This window comes from Zootoca vivipara, chromosome 12 (genome assembly GCF_963506605.1).
Source record: "Zootoca vivipara chromosome 12, rZooViv1.1, whole genome shotgun sequence".
In the NCBI taxonomy this organism is placed as follows: domain Eukaryota; kingdom Metazoa; phylum Chordata; class Lepidosauria; order Squamata; family Lacertidae; genus Zootoca; species Zootoca vivipara.
The window spans coordinates 50022847-50036242 of NC_083287.1; the positions used below are offsets into that span (position 1 = coordinate 50022847).

General features: G+C 44.7%; 1 protein-coding gene across 1 annotated transcript in view; it reads right to left on the reverse strand.

Moving 5' to 3' along the window:
* Nucleotides 1–13396, reverse strand: part of LOC118091630 (sodium channel protein type 5 subunit alpha-like) — a 298412-nt gene that overhangs the window by 57823 nt on the left and 227193 nt on the right. The window contains exons 18-19 of the mRNA XM_060280924.1: nucleotides 5594–5740; nucleotides 1273–1396 (exon numbers count right to left, since the gene is read on the reverse strand). Coding sequence (XP_060136907.1) covers nucleotides 1273–1396; nucleotides 5594–5740 — 271 coding nt within the window. The remainder of the gene's footprint in view (nucleotides 1–1272; nucleotides 1397–5593; nucleotides 5741–13396) is intronic.

The window sequence follows — 13396 nt, forward strand, 5'->3', positions numbered from 1 at the left end:
AATTAGGCAGCAAAAATCTACATTGCATCCCTGTCTTTTCAGTGGCAGGTGGAGTTGAGTGTTTACCAAACACAGGCATGTTTTCATCTTAAGAGTAAAAAAGGCATCTTGACTGATGCAATCAGCTCAAGGTTACAGGAAACATCCGTGAGAGTTGGCTCGGTGCAATCCAATGGTGAGAAGCAAGGGTGGAACTGGGGCAGCTACGTGTGTGTGTGTGTGTGTGTGTGTGTGTGTGTGTGTGTGTTTCATGGGGCCAGTAGGTGGAGGGGACAGCCTCACAACAGCTTCTCCCTTCCCCTAGTTTGGGGGTCATCAAGCCTCCTGGATCCCAAGGGCCTCCGGGACCCCAGAAGGATTTGTGCCTTGGATGTATGTTTTTTGCACCATGGCTGTGCTGGAGATTGCAGGACACTTGATTTCTGTGGATTAGTCAATGGACTCGGGTGTGATCTGTGCTTTGATGATGGTTTCATTAATGTGAGATTTTTGTTTCACATATTGTTTGGGAAAGCACAAATTAGGTAAGTTCATCTTTCAGTGTGAATGGAATCAAGTTTCTCCCAGATTCCTTCTTCTAGGTAACTACAGTGGTACCTCGGTTTATGAACACAATTGGTTCCGGAAGTCTGTTCATAAACTGAAGTGTTCATAAACTGAAGCGAACTTTCCCATAGAAAGTAATGGGAAGTGGATTAATCTGTTCCAGATGGGTCCGCGGAGTACTTAAACTGAAGCGTTCATAAACTGAAGCGAACTTTCCCATTGAAAGTAATGGAAAGTGGATTAATCCGTTCCAGACGGGTCCGCGGAGTACTCAACCTGAAGTGTACTTAATCCGAAGCATGGGTGTCAATTGGTTCCGGAAGTCTGTTCACAAACTGAAGCATTCATAAACTGAAGCAAACTTTCCCATTGAAAGTAATGGAAAGTGAATTAATCCTTTCCAGATGGGTCCACGGCGTTCGTAAACCGAAAATTCGTAAACCGAGGTGTTCATAAACCGAGGTTCCACTGTAGTTCTATAATTAAACTACTCTTGCCACCATCAGTTTTCATGTAATGTTCAACCCACATTTACCCTTCCTGTAAGTTTAGATCTACTCCTGCCCTCTGGGGCAGCAGCAGATAGCAAGTTTCTGCCCTCTTTTCTGTGATTCTCCAGCTTCAACCTGAAGTGGAATAGCCCAAGAAAGCTGCCCCATGCGACAGTTCTGATAATGCGTTTCTAGCTTAAAGTCAGGAAAAGAAATGAAAGCAGCCCATCCTTACGTTCTGGGAAACAGTCTTCCGGTTCCATCATCTCTTCTGCCAGCTCAGGCATCTGCTCCAGAAGCTCTGGCGGGATTGCCAGGTCCACTGTGCTTCCTTCCGACAGACTGATTTCGTCAAACTTCTAGGGGAGAAACAGGGGCAAAGGTGAGGAGAGGAAGAACATGAATCAGTCTCCTCTTAACGGAAGTGGCTGTGCTTTCAAGAAGGAGCCAGAGATGGATGATTCAGCCAGCTGGAGAGAGGATGAAAGGAAGAAAAGGTTTGCTCATGCCTTTTCATACAACACCCAATGACCATTGCAAAAGGGATGCAGCATACCACAAATGAACGAAATATGTAAAAATGAAACAACTGCACAGCAGCATTTTGTAATAAAGGCGACTTTTTGCTTAGCAACGGGCAAGATTAAGATAAGTGCCAATTTCAAAGGAGATCTGTGTTTCCGTTTGCATATAGGTTCAGAAAAATGCTAATTTTGTAAGAGTGTGTTAAAATGAGAACTGAATACTTTTGGTTAAAAGTACTTTTTATATTAATAAAAAAGTACTTTTAAAAAGTACTTTTTTATTAATATATAGCCCTTCCCAATAGAAATACAGAAATTTAAAACTAACATGCCATGTGACTTACCTCCCTATCCCACTTATAACAAGTAATGGGTGCAGGTTCTTCTTCCAAGAACTGAATAAATTTACCCACCAATCCCTAACTGGTCCTCCATGAAAAAAAAAGGTTCAACTACAGAGGAAAATAGCATGTCTGGGAGAAGTCTAGAATGCTTCTTCCTAACATCTGGTTTTCTTGGTGCAGTTAGGAGCATCCAGCCACACCTTTCCCCACTGGTAGAACTAGGTCAGCATATTTCAGGCATGTTTTTTCTGACACACTCCCTGTTCACCTATGGTGACAGTAAGGCCTACCAACATGGCCAGAGCCCTCCACCATCCGAAAGCACCTTCTAGAATACGACCAAGAATCCTTTGCAGAGGGCAAGATTCCTGGAATATGTGCTCATAGGTTCCTCAGCAAGTAGAGGCAGATAAGATTTACCGCTCCCACGGATAAATATATCTTGGCGGTTCGAATCTTATTGCGTCCTTGGTCTTTTTAAACGTTTTCATGAGCTCCTGTGCTGCCAAAGCACAAAGGGTTTTTGGGTTTGTTGTTGCTTGCGTGGTTCCAGGATAAAAAGGAAGAAATATCAACCACCTAGCTTTCAAAGAGCAATCTGGAACTGACTCCATATGGACATATCTGCCTCTTCAGCAATGTTTGAGAGAAGAGATGATCTTTACCTTGTGGCTAATTGCAGCCCCCTGCTTCTCTCCCGCCCCTTCCCCCGCCCCAATTCAAATGAATCCACTAGACAGAGAGAAAGCACTACCTTCAGAAGAAGAGATTAAGGGCAGAAATAACAGGTCTCTAGAGATTTACGTGAAGAACGCTCCTAAAAAAACACAAAACCCTTCTGCAATGGAAATGAAAACATCTGAGCAGCTGATTATTTGGCTGCTGCAGACTTCCTGGGAACATATACAGTGAGAATGATGGGGCCATTTTCAGGAACTGAGATCCTGTTTCAAAAATGGATTATGAAGGGAGACCAAGAAGAAAAGGTTTGGTAAACCAAAGGAGCCAGCGGTATCTGACGAAGTGTGCATGCACACGAAAGCTCATACCAAAATAAAAACTTAGTTGGTCTTTAAGGTGCTACTGAAGGATTTTTTATTTTATTTTGGTAAACCAAGTTATACTGATGACTACAGCCCAAACTAGACAAGAAGTAACAAAGGCTGCATACATTAAAAATGCATTTAAAGCATATGTCTTCCCCCAAAGAATCACGGGAGAGCTGCAGTTTGTTATGGGTGCTGTAGCTCTGAGAGATTGCAAACTACAACTCCCAGGATTCTTTGCGGGAAAGCAATGTGCTTTTCTGTGGTGTGACCTAAGTTTTTCTTAGTGGGGAAATAATAGCTCTGGGTTGAATGGTGGTGGTGGTGGTAGTGGTGGGGTAGTTAACCCCCTGCAGTACTGCGGTCCCAATCCAAAAGCCCCTAGGAGCTGCAAAGGTCTCTAATGTCTCATCTAGTGATGCTCTTAGAAACTGATTACATTTCAATAAAACATCCCAGGATGCCTGTTTGTCTGTCTTCTCCTATTAAAATGCTTGAAAAGAAGGCAGGGGGAGTTGGAAGTACCATACCACACTTTGAAAAGAAGGAGTAAACTCGACACAAGGCGGGCAATGCAGGATTGCTTGCAATGTTTGCTTTGATAACGAGGGCCTGCTTTGAAGATGGTGATTTGATTTGGTGCTCAAATCCATCCTTCAGTTCAGATCCCGCCTGCCCCTCCCCAGCTTATCGGAGAAAACATCCCCACAACACCCCCCAAATTAACACATCAGCACACTGAGGGGCGCCTCATTGGAGGAAAGAGTTAAGCACCATCTCTAATAGCACTGTGTCTCTGATCTTTAAATCAGCTCAGCCAGGCTTCAAAATGAGAAGGAAAAGGCACCAAGACCCCCCCACCTCTCATATGGTTCAGCCTTAAAGTCCCTCCCTGGTATCAGGTTTTGGGGAAAGGAGAAGCAGAGACTCCAAAAAGAAAACATTAGATTAACCGAGCAGGTGAACAGAGAAAATACATTCGCTGTTGCATCAGCATGCATAAGCCCCAGCCTGATAACCTGACAGTGACAAAAGGAAAGATTATAATATCTGCAAAACTCAGCAGCAAAGCCGCAGGAGGGATGAGAGAGGAACCAGAAATGAAGCAGCACAATTAAAAAGCAACAACAACAGTGCATTGCAAGCGATCTGAGAGCCATTTTAGAGTCATCCATATAAACAGAGGTGGGGGCTGGGGCAGTGAAACACGTTTGTGGTACGGAAAATATCAAGAAGCTGGTGGTGCGGATCGCTGATTTGGGGCTTGTCCCTCCTCTATTTAGGCCTCAGTTTCACCCCTGTTCTGCAACTTTTAGCCAAAAGTTCAGAAATTGGAGCTTTCTGCTTGGCCTTACTCCAGCGCATAGGATTCTCCTTGTGAATTCTGCTTATGATTTCTGCATTGCCCCCAACTCTTCTCTTGGCGGCTTGACAAAGCTGTTGGCGTACATCCTGGGTTGCCCCATGCGCTTGAGCTAGTTGCCCATATGAGCCACCAGACAGTTTAGCCACTGCCTGCTTCCCAGGGCTTGGTCATGAAATTGTGGGTCCAGCTGTATGCGATGTCCCACATGGAGCTAAGTCTTCAAAAATAGCATCGTTTGGGCATTGTTGCTGGCATTTGTCACCTCACATGAACTTCTGCCTCATTTTTTCACTGCTCCATGGACAGGTGCCATGCTCTTTGATCTCCCTCTTACACAGTCACAAATAGAATCTAATTGTGCTCTTTGGAGATGGCATTTGTGTTCTGTGCACATTTAAAGGTGGAGGAGGAAAGCAAGCTTGTTGCTGTTGCTGCTTCCTATGACCAGGCCATTCAGAAAGTTCGACTTGAAATGGAAGCATGTCGTTTCCCTTTCCCCACTTTGTTTCGTATAGAGTGCACCTGGTTCCCAGTCAATGCATTTTGTCTGAGTTTCTTGTTCACTTAGTCAGTGTGCATTGATTCTCATGCTGTATGTGGTAAATCATCCCCCTAACTACTAAATATTCAACTTTGTAAAAACGTGGCCTGCAATTCAACAAAGTTATATGCATGTGCTCTGTATGCAGCTGGGGATATATTTAATGCTTCTATGACAGGCAGAGCAGGCAAGGTACCTTTTAAGCAGAAAAACAGCTTGCTGCCTCAGTTAACTCGTATGTGTGGTTCCACCACCAGGAGAAACTTCAGGCACCTCCAGTTATGCAATATCCTCCCCCATGCTCTGTAGGGTGGTTGCATTTGTGAATGTATGCTATGTGCAACTGAATTCATGCTTAGGACAGAAACTGCTATACGACCAGCATTTCCTCCAAATCCTCTAGTTTAATAATAGACATGATTTCAGGCCATAGCAGAGAACCCAGCTCATAACCTGAGCCTGAAACTCGCAGTTGTAACCAGCTTTTGTTTTTCCAAATGGTGCATCCTGGAATTCCATTCCTGGACATTGCATGAATTCTCTGTTTTTAATTCTCTCCATACTTACCACAGCTATAGTGGCCATTCTGCGTTGTTTTTCTTTGGCACTGGATAGGCTCATTTATAAAGGAAATGACCGCCCACATGCCCCATGCAAGCCTTGCCAATTTCTACTGCATGCACTACAGAGTTCCAGCAACGGACGGCATGCAAAAAGCAGGCAGCAAACGGTTACCTCTTGTTCCCCTACTGGCGGGACCGGAGCCTCGTCCTTTGACTGTTTGTCCGTTTGCAACTCACTTAACTCTTCGCAAATCTCAGAGGCCTGACTCCGAACAGCTGGGCTTTTGTAGCGCTGCCCTTTCAGTTGCTGTTGTTTGTCCTGGTGGAAATAATCCTAAATGGGTTTATTCCCCCCCTTTTCCCAGCATGCTCATTTCATAAGCAGAACACACAGACAGACACATAAGGCCCCAGTAAGAACAGAAAATCAGCGTCAAATATGCTCATTAAAAGTGGCACCTCAGGGCAGCAAAGGGTGAAGGAACAAGATTGCATTTAATTAACTGTGCAATTTTTACAATAATTTCCATTGCACTTTGACAGGGTCATCAGACTCAGGCAAATTCAAACTACAGAACTTTGAGCTACAGCAGCTCTCTGGGAAACTCGTGGCCTCGTTTGGCCAAAGCAGCTTTACTTGGTTCTTGGCCTTACTCCATGCTTTCCTCTGGGATTGGTCACAGCCCTTTCGTGAACCTCCCCTTCCTGTCAGCAGCACGGATTTTATGCAACAACAAACACACACATCTCGCGAAGATGGTGGAGTCTGCTCCTTAATTAGTCCCTGCCCTTTCCTCTGGCCTCACTGCCCTTTGTCAGATACCCCAGGCTAACCTGCTCACTAATAGAGACCCTCTAACATCCCTCAGAAGAAAATAGAGAGATTCCAGAGAAAATAGGCACATTTCTCACTCCTCCCCGCAACTGAGCCTCCTGGACACCCCCACCGCCGCCGCCGCAGAGCATTTCCTATCGGAAGAAGGGCTACTCCAATGGGACAAAACACACACACCCTCCACCGTCCTGAGAAAACCCCTTAATCCAGATTTACAAAAATAAAAACCCAGCCCCCCCATTTTGATCAGTGTGATGTGGGAGGGCCTGCATTCCCTGATGGCCATTTGCCAGTGGTGGGTTTGGGGCAGAGAAAAAAGGAGGTGGAGCACTAAAGGTAAATATTACCTTTGTAGAAGAGGCCAAAGGTGGCGAAGGACATCTTCTCGCCAGGCAAAAATCTCTTAAGGAGGGTGGAAGCAGGGCCATTAGCGGGTTTGTCTGGGGAAGTGATGTGTTCTTGTGAGAGACTAAGGGTCAGACAGAGAGGCCTGGAGGGCTGCATTCAGGCCCTGGACCTGAGGTTCCTCACCCCTGTGCTAAGCCAAGACAAGACCTCCCAAGTTTGCATGTTAAAACTGCTAGGGACTAAACCCTGTGCAGAACGAGGTCCTGAGCTCCTCAAGAGGAGGATAGGAGGTTGATGAGTTAGTTGGGTGTGGGTAGATAAGGGTGAACAGTGTAGATTAAGACTGGCCCACTGCTCCATGCCCTTTCCTTTCTTCTGCCGCTCGGGCATGGTAGCCTGAGGAAAGAGGGTCGGTTTCAAACCAGCTGTCCCCAGCATTTAGAGACAGAGGAACTGCTCACAACTCACATTAGATCGGAAGCGAAACAGACTGCTTCTCACCCAAGCAATTAATTGCTGAACCAATACATATTTGCTCTTCAGAGCTCTCCACTAGTCACGGTGAAACATATCTCCATTATTTTGTGAGGGCAGTCTTGAAAAACTGCCCCGCGGGAAAACTGGGAGCAGGAGCCCAAAGCATATTCCTGCAGGTGGCCATCTCATCCCACATGGAATTTTTCTGGGGGGCTCTGGCCCAAGTTTTCCTAGAGGCAGACCTTCAAAGCAGGGCTGAAGGACAGAAGACCCCTTCTGCAATCTGAGCCAAAGAAGAATTTGAATGCCTCTAATGTGCACCTCACCTTTGAGGTAAGCTATAAGTGCACTCCTACATTCATTCTCCTGGGAGTAACATAAAGGTTAGGTCCAGTCACGGATGACTCTGGGGTTGCGGCACTCATCTCGATTTATTGGCTGAGGGAGCCAGCGTACAGCTTACGGGTCATGTGGCCAGCATGACTAAGCCGCTTCTGGTGAAACCAGAGCAGTGCACGGAAACACTGTTTACCTTCCCGCTGTAGTGGTACCTATTTATCTACTTGCACTTTGACGTGCATTCGAACTGCTAGGTTGGCAGGAGCAGGGACCGAGCAACAGGAGCTCACCCCGACCTTCTGATCGGCAAGCACTAGGCTCTGTGGTTTAGACCATAGCACCACCCAAGTAACATACTGTCATGTTTATTTCCAGGCCCAAGTCCAGTGAATGCAGGAGCCAGCCTCCACACCATGCTCCCAACCAAAAGAGAAGCAGATTTGTGCCCAGACACCTAAGCTGTTCTTATTGCACAGGTCTTTCTGGCAAACTCTGCAGAGTGGCTGTGTGTCAAGAGGGCTGCCCTCTCTTTACAGGGCTGCCTGGTCCAAATATAGTTTGAAGATTAAAAAACATAAGGAGAGAGAGCAGGGGCCTTGAAGTGTGTTGTCAACGGTTGGCACCTGGAGTATAGACTAAGCAGGCATGCAGATTACCTGATCAGAGTCTTCCCCACGATGATCAGATAGTTTGCATTTCTATTTAAATTACAATAACTGCTTCTAAATTTGCACCGACACATACAAATGAGCATGTGCGAATTTTATGCAAAATCTAGGTTCTCTTTGGCTCTCCTTTTTGGGCGATGTGCGTGGCCATTGTACAACTGCATCAAGCTGCCTTAACTCCCCTTGCTACTGAAACACATTAACATCGCTCTGCCTGGTTTCAATGGTTTGCTAAGGAGAGCTTTGAGGAGGGGCTTTCCCTGCTGTTTAAAAAGGCAATTACAAGCAGAACAGGTTTTTTTAAACAATGGTTATTTCCAACTCTTTGCATTTGGCTCATGCCACATCCTCATGTTTTACTGCCCGTGCTTGATGAGCCTAATATTATTGATGTCACGGTTATTAGCCCACCTGTCATGGTTGGACAGTTCCCTCACTGCAGGGAACAGCACAGCAGAACCAGAGAAAAATGTTTCATTTCAGACTGAAATAGCAGTAAAGACAAAAGTATGCTTTTTGGCTAAGTAATTTGGAGGCGGAGAAATAAATGCTTTCCGTTTGCCGAGTTCACACTATAACCACCCCCTTCAAACGCTGCTATGATCTTTCAGTAAATTTATATGAAATTATATTACTGATTTCCTGCTGCAAAGGGCATGGGACTCAATGCATATTTTAACTTACTACAAATTGATTCCGCGCCCCCGCCCCCCCCCCCCCAGCCCCAAACTGTACTCTGGGCTTAAGAAAGTGCTGCAAGCAAATGCTGGGCATGTATTTTAATCAATTCTCCACAGGCCAAAAGATCACTTTGATACAATCAGGGAGAGCTGGAATTTTGTCTGCATCAAAAACAGTCCATAATGGACAAGGGAGAACCTTAAGCAGGGCAAGAAATCAGCCGCATTAACTTTTCATTTCTTTAAAATCGACATTCCCACCCCCAAACGAATTGGAAGCATAATACAAATAATTTTATTCATACAGCTCTTTCGCACTAATTGGGGCTTTATGCAAAAGACAATAAGATGCAGCATTTACACTTGAGGCACTTTGCATAATCAATGAAATGTAACATGACACAAAACAGCAGAATCCTATACATGTCTACTCAGCTCTGAGTACACCATCGAGTTCAGTGGGGCTTGCTCCCTGGTAAGTGGGCCAAGGATTGCAGCCCTAAATCCAGTTGGAAAGGGGAAGTGGAGACCGAATTGCCACATCTCAGGAACTGTTCCTGCATAAGGAGTTGGGGTGGGGGGCAGTTAACTTCTTTCTCAGAGCCTGTAGGAGTTAAATCTCTGGGTTGGTCAACCAACTCAATGCATGAGATCCACTCCAGTTTTTCTGCAAGGTTCTATGTTTACAAAGGCAATAAATAAATAAATAAATCCTACTTACCCCCTTCCCACAGCATTTTTAACATTGCACTTTATTGGTAACATTGTAATCACCCCCTCAAAAAAAAGTTCTCTTGAACTTCAGCGTTTTAGAGCAATCGTATCCAAATGTACACATTTTTGCAAGGATTTTTGCCTTACATATCCACTTTTGCAAGCAATTTCCCCATATATAATGCATAATTCATTGTTTTCCCACAAACATGCATCTTATGCAGAATTTTCTATAATAGACACATTTTTTGAATACATTATTCAGTTGGAGAAACCGCACCACAAAATTCAGAGAAGTGTCGCTTCCAAAGGAAAGCTTTATTTTGGGTTGCAAAGTACGAATTAGGAAGGTTTGCATTAAAATTTGAACTGAACTGAACTCATCCCCCCACCCCCAATCCCCGAGCATAATATACAGAATTTGAGAACACATGGATGGGCAGGAATTTTTGCATTAAAATCAGTAGAACAAAGAAAATGGATTACTGTTTTCCAAAAGAAATAACTACATCACAGACAACTGTCAGGCATGTTCCCTGCTCAACCAGATTTGTATGCATGTGTACGTATATGTGTGCAAACACACACACACAACTTCCTTTTGAATTCCAAACAATTCATTATGTTTGCTGCAACAATAGTACTTTTATTGACAGCAAAGATTCCCCACTGCGGGATGCTTATGTAATCTGTTTGTAATTGTTTTATGTCAAGCGCTGAGTTGCCAAGGCAGTATTCATCATACTAATATTTATTGAATCAGTGGTTTTTGTAATTTATAAAGTAGGAAACATCAAGCGAGGCAATAAATTCATGCATACAAATGGAAACTGGGGTGTGAGAGTAGCTTTCCATGAGCTGCTTTTGGAGACAGGGATTTAAATTGTGTAACTACAGCCTCGTTCTCTGTGAAGAGCTCTCCTTGTGCTCCAGCCCTGCCATTTCAGGCTGCAGGTGGAAGTTCACAAGGCTGAGTACCTTACCATACAGAAAGGAGAGATATACAGAGTTTACATGAAATAACCCTCTGTTCCCTCCCTGCACATCTTAAGGAGGAGGATTCTAGCCTAGCATTCACCTTGTATCTCATTTTTTTTTTCATATGCACGGACATTTCTATATTGAGAAACATCCGGTGAAGGAGCTCTCACACCTGCACTGTGAAGCGTTGCAGCCCAGATACAGTTTTTCCTGTCTAAATAAGAGCTGAGAACTTAAGGCTTCTGCTTAGACTCATGTAGGGTTGCCATATGTCTGGAATTTCCCAGACATTGCCAGGATTTGGCCGTCAGAAACAGTGTCCGGGTGGAATTTGCTTAAATGTAGATTTAGAAAGACTTAGAAGTGTAGATTTTTTGGCAAATTTCGTTTAAAATAATTTTTTAAAAACCCAACAGCTTTAGGGCAAAATTAAAAAAACTCAGCAGCTTTTGTGGCCTAATTTTCACTTTTTCTAATATGGCAACCCTACTCATGAAAATATATAGTTCTGCCATCCAGATGTTATTGGACTCCAATTCCTACCAGTCAGTCCCAGCCAGCACAGGCAATTGTGAGGGCTGATGGGAGTTGTAGCCCAAAACATCTGGAGGGCACTAGATTGGGGAAGGCTGATTTATCTATTAAAGCCAATTTCTATACGGCTCTTCATAACATACATCCCAGGGCAGTTGATGTATCCTCAAGGCGAGTTCACATATGGTCATCACTGACTGCAGTAATAAAATAAAATGCTTTCCGTTTGTTGTGTTCATACTATAACTACACGCCTTCAAACACTGCTATGGTTTGTCAGTAAATTTACTTGAAATCATATTGTTGTTTTCCTGTTGCAAAGGGCATGGGGACTTAATGCATATTTTAAGTTATTATAAATTGATTCTGCGCTCCCACCCCCCAGTCCGAATTGTACCTCTGACACCACCAACGTCACTGACACACAGGCCCCAGAGATTTGCCCATGATGTAAAAGGTTCTCCACCCCAATTTACTCATTTGCCTAAGAACCATCAAGCACTGACTTGAGTAGCTCAACACAACACTCCCTAGGATTGACTTTGTCTGGCATTGACTCGTAGATCAGACTAGAAGGCAGCAACCAGCTAATTAACCCTTTGCGCTAGGCCCAAATACAGTGGCAAGAGCCTGTTATCCCATCTCCATGCAGATCCAGACCTTGCAGACATGCCCCTACCTCATGGCTATTGCTATATCTGAGCAGGAGCGTTTGTAGAGGTGCAAACTGGAAGCACACCTAAAGCTTATAAACCCTACCTGTGCACATTTCCTTTCCAACACTGACAGCAGCAGTTCAACATGCAGGTGGATGACGGTGCTCTGAACATCTGAATCAGGAACAAAGTTGGTTTTAACTAATATTATTAAGTGGAGAGGTCACGTCTTAGTGGTGGAGCACGTGCTATGTGCATGCAGAAGATCCCAGCTCCAATTCCTGACATCTCCAGGCAGGGCTGGGAAAGATTCCTAGAGAGCCCCTACCAGAACGAGTGTAATTAATTCTGGGCTTGATGGACTAATAGGGTATAAGGCAGCTTCCTGTGTTCCTAAGCTTCCTACAGCATGACAAAACAGGGAACACCTGAGGATAAAAGACTGGCTTTGGGACACCGTCACAACCCAAACAGGTTGGTTACATGGTCCTGCCATGCCATTACGTTCTGCACAGGATCCCTGATTACTGGGATTACTAGAAGATGAAGGATGTCAAGGAAAAGGAAGATGTCAGTAAAACATCAGCAAAGGAAGAGGGGAGAATAACAGGCTGTAAATCTCTGTTTGGGAGGTACCCCCCCCACACACACACACTCAGCAACCCCCTTTCCCATCAACAATGATGAATATTCAGTGCACCTTCAATCCCTAAATTCATACAAATCTCCCTGCCCAGCTTTATTTCCTCTAAAACATACACAACTTCATTCCTCTAAGGGTTCTGTTTTTAAAATTAGCCTTAAGTGGGAGAACTTGGCAAAGGGCAGCATTGGCAATGCTAATTTCTCCTGTTATCAGTTCAAAAGGCACAAGAGTGCTTCATAAGTGTTCATTGTGCAGAGCCCAAAGCCACTACCTTTAGCAGAAATTGCTCGCCGACGATGTTTTAATCAGCGTGCACTTTATTTTCCTCTTGGTAATTGGGCTCTCTCCACAATGCAATACGAAGAATCAGGTATTACAACATAATAGGTTGACAAACACAGTCTCTTAAAGACTGGAGTGCGCTTTCTAACATTCGCTGCCGATTGCCGTCCGCTCCCAGGCACTGCCTGAAATAACCGCAGAAGATGCTTTTCAATCAATTAGGGCTTTTCGTACATTTTCACCCTGATTGAGAAAGCCTCGTACCATCATGTCCACCCAAAGCAGTCAGAGGTGTCAGATCAACCGAAGCCAGCGCAGCTTTGCAGTTTCACTGTTTCGAGAAACCCATAAGAAAAACAGAGAACTCGCACAAGAATGACTTTGGAGCAGGGATTGTGGTTTGCAATCAGAAGCTATCCTCAGGATCATGTGCTCTTGTCCAAAACCATATATAAAACTGTAAGATATTCTAGGGCTGAGCCAAAGTGGCATTTTAACCACTCAGGTTGTGGACTATGACGAGTACACTTCTCCTGCTCCCAAATTCAATGATTCTTCAGGACATCTGCACAAGTACTAAAGCAGGTGAGGGTAGCCAATGGGTCTCAAACCCTACACAAATCTGGAGTGGATTCCCTAAGATTGATGGATAGCGCCTTGTATGCCTCCTTCCAGCAACACCTGCAGCCAAGGTAGTGCCCAACGTCTTGCTCTGCTCTCCTTTAGACCACAGCAGCAAGGTCTTGTCATCAGGGCAGTTCAGGACCTCCATGCAGACTGCCCAGGCTTGCACCCCAGGGAGGCCACTTCAGAAC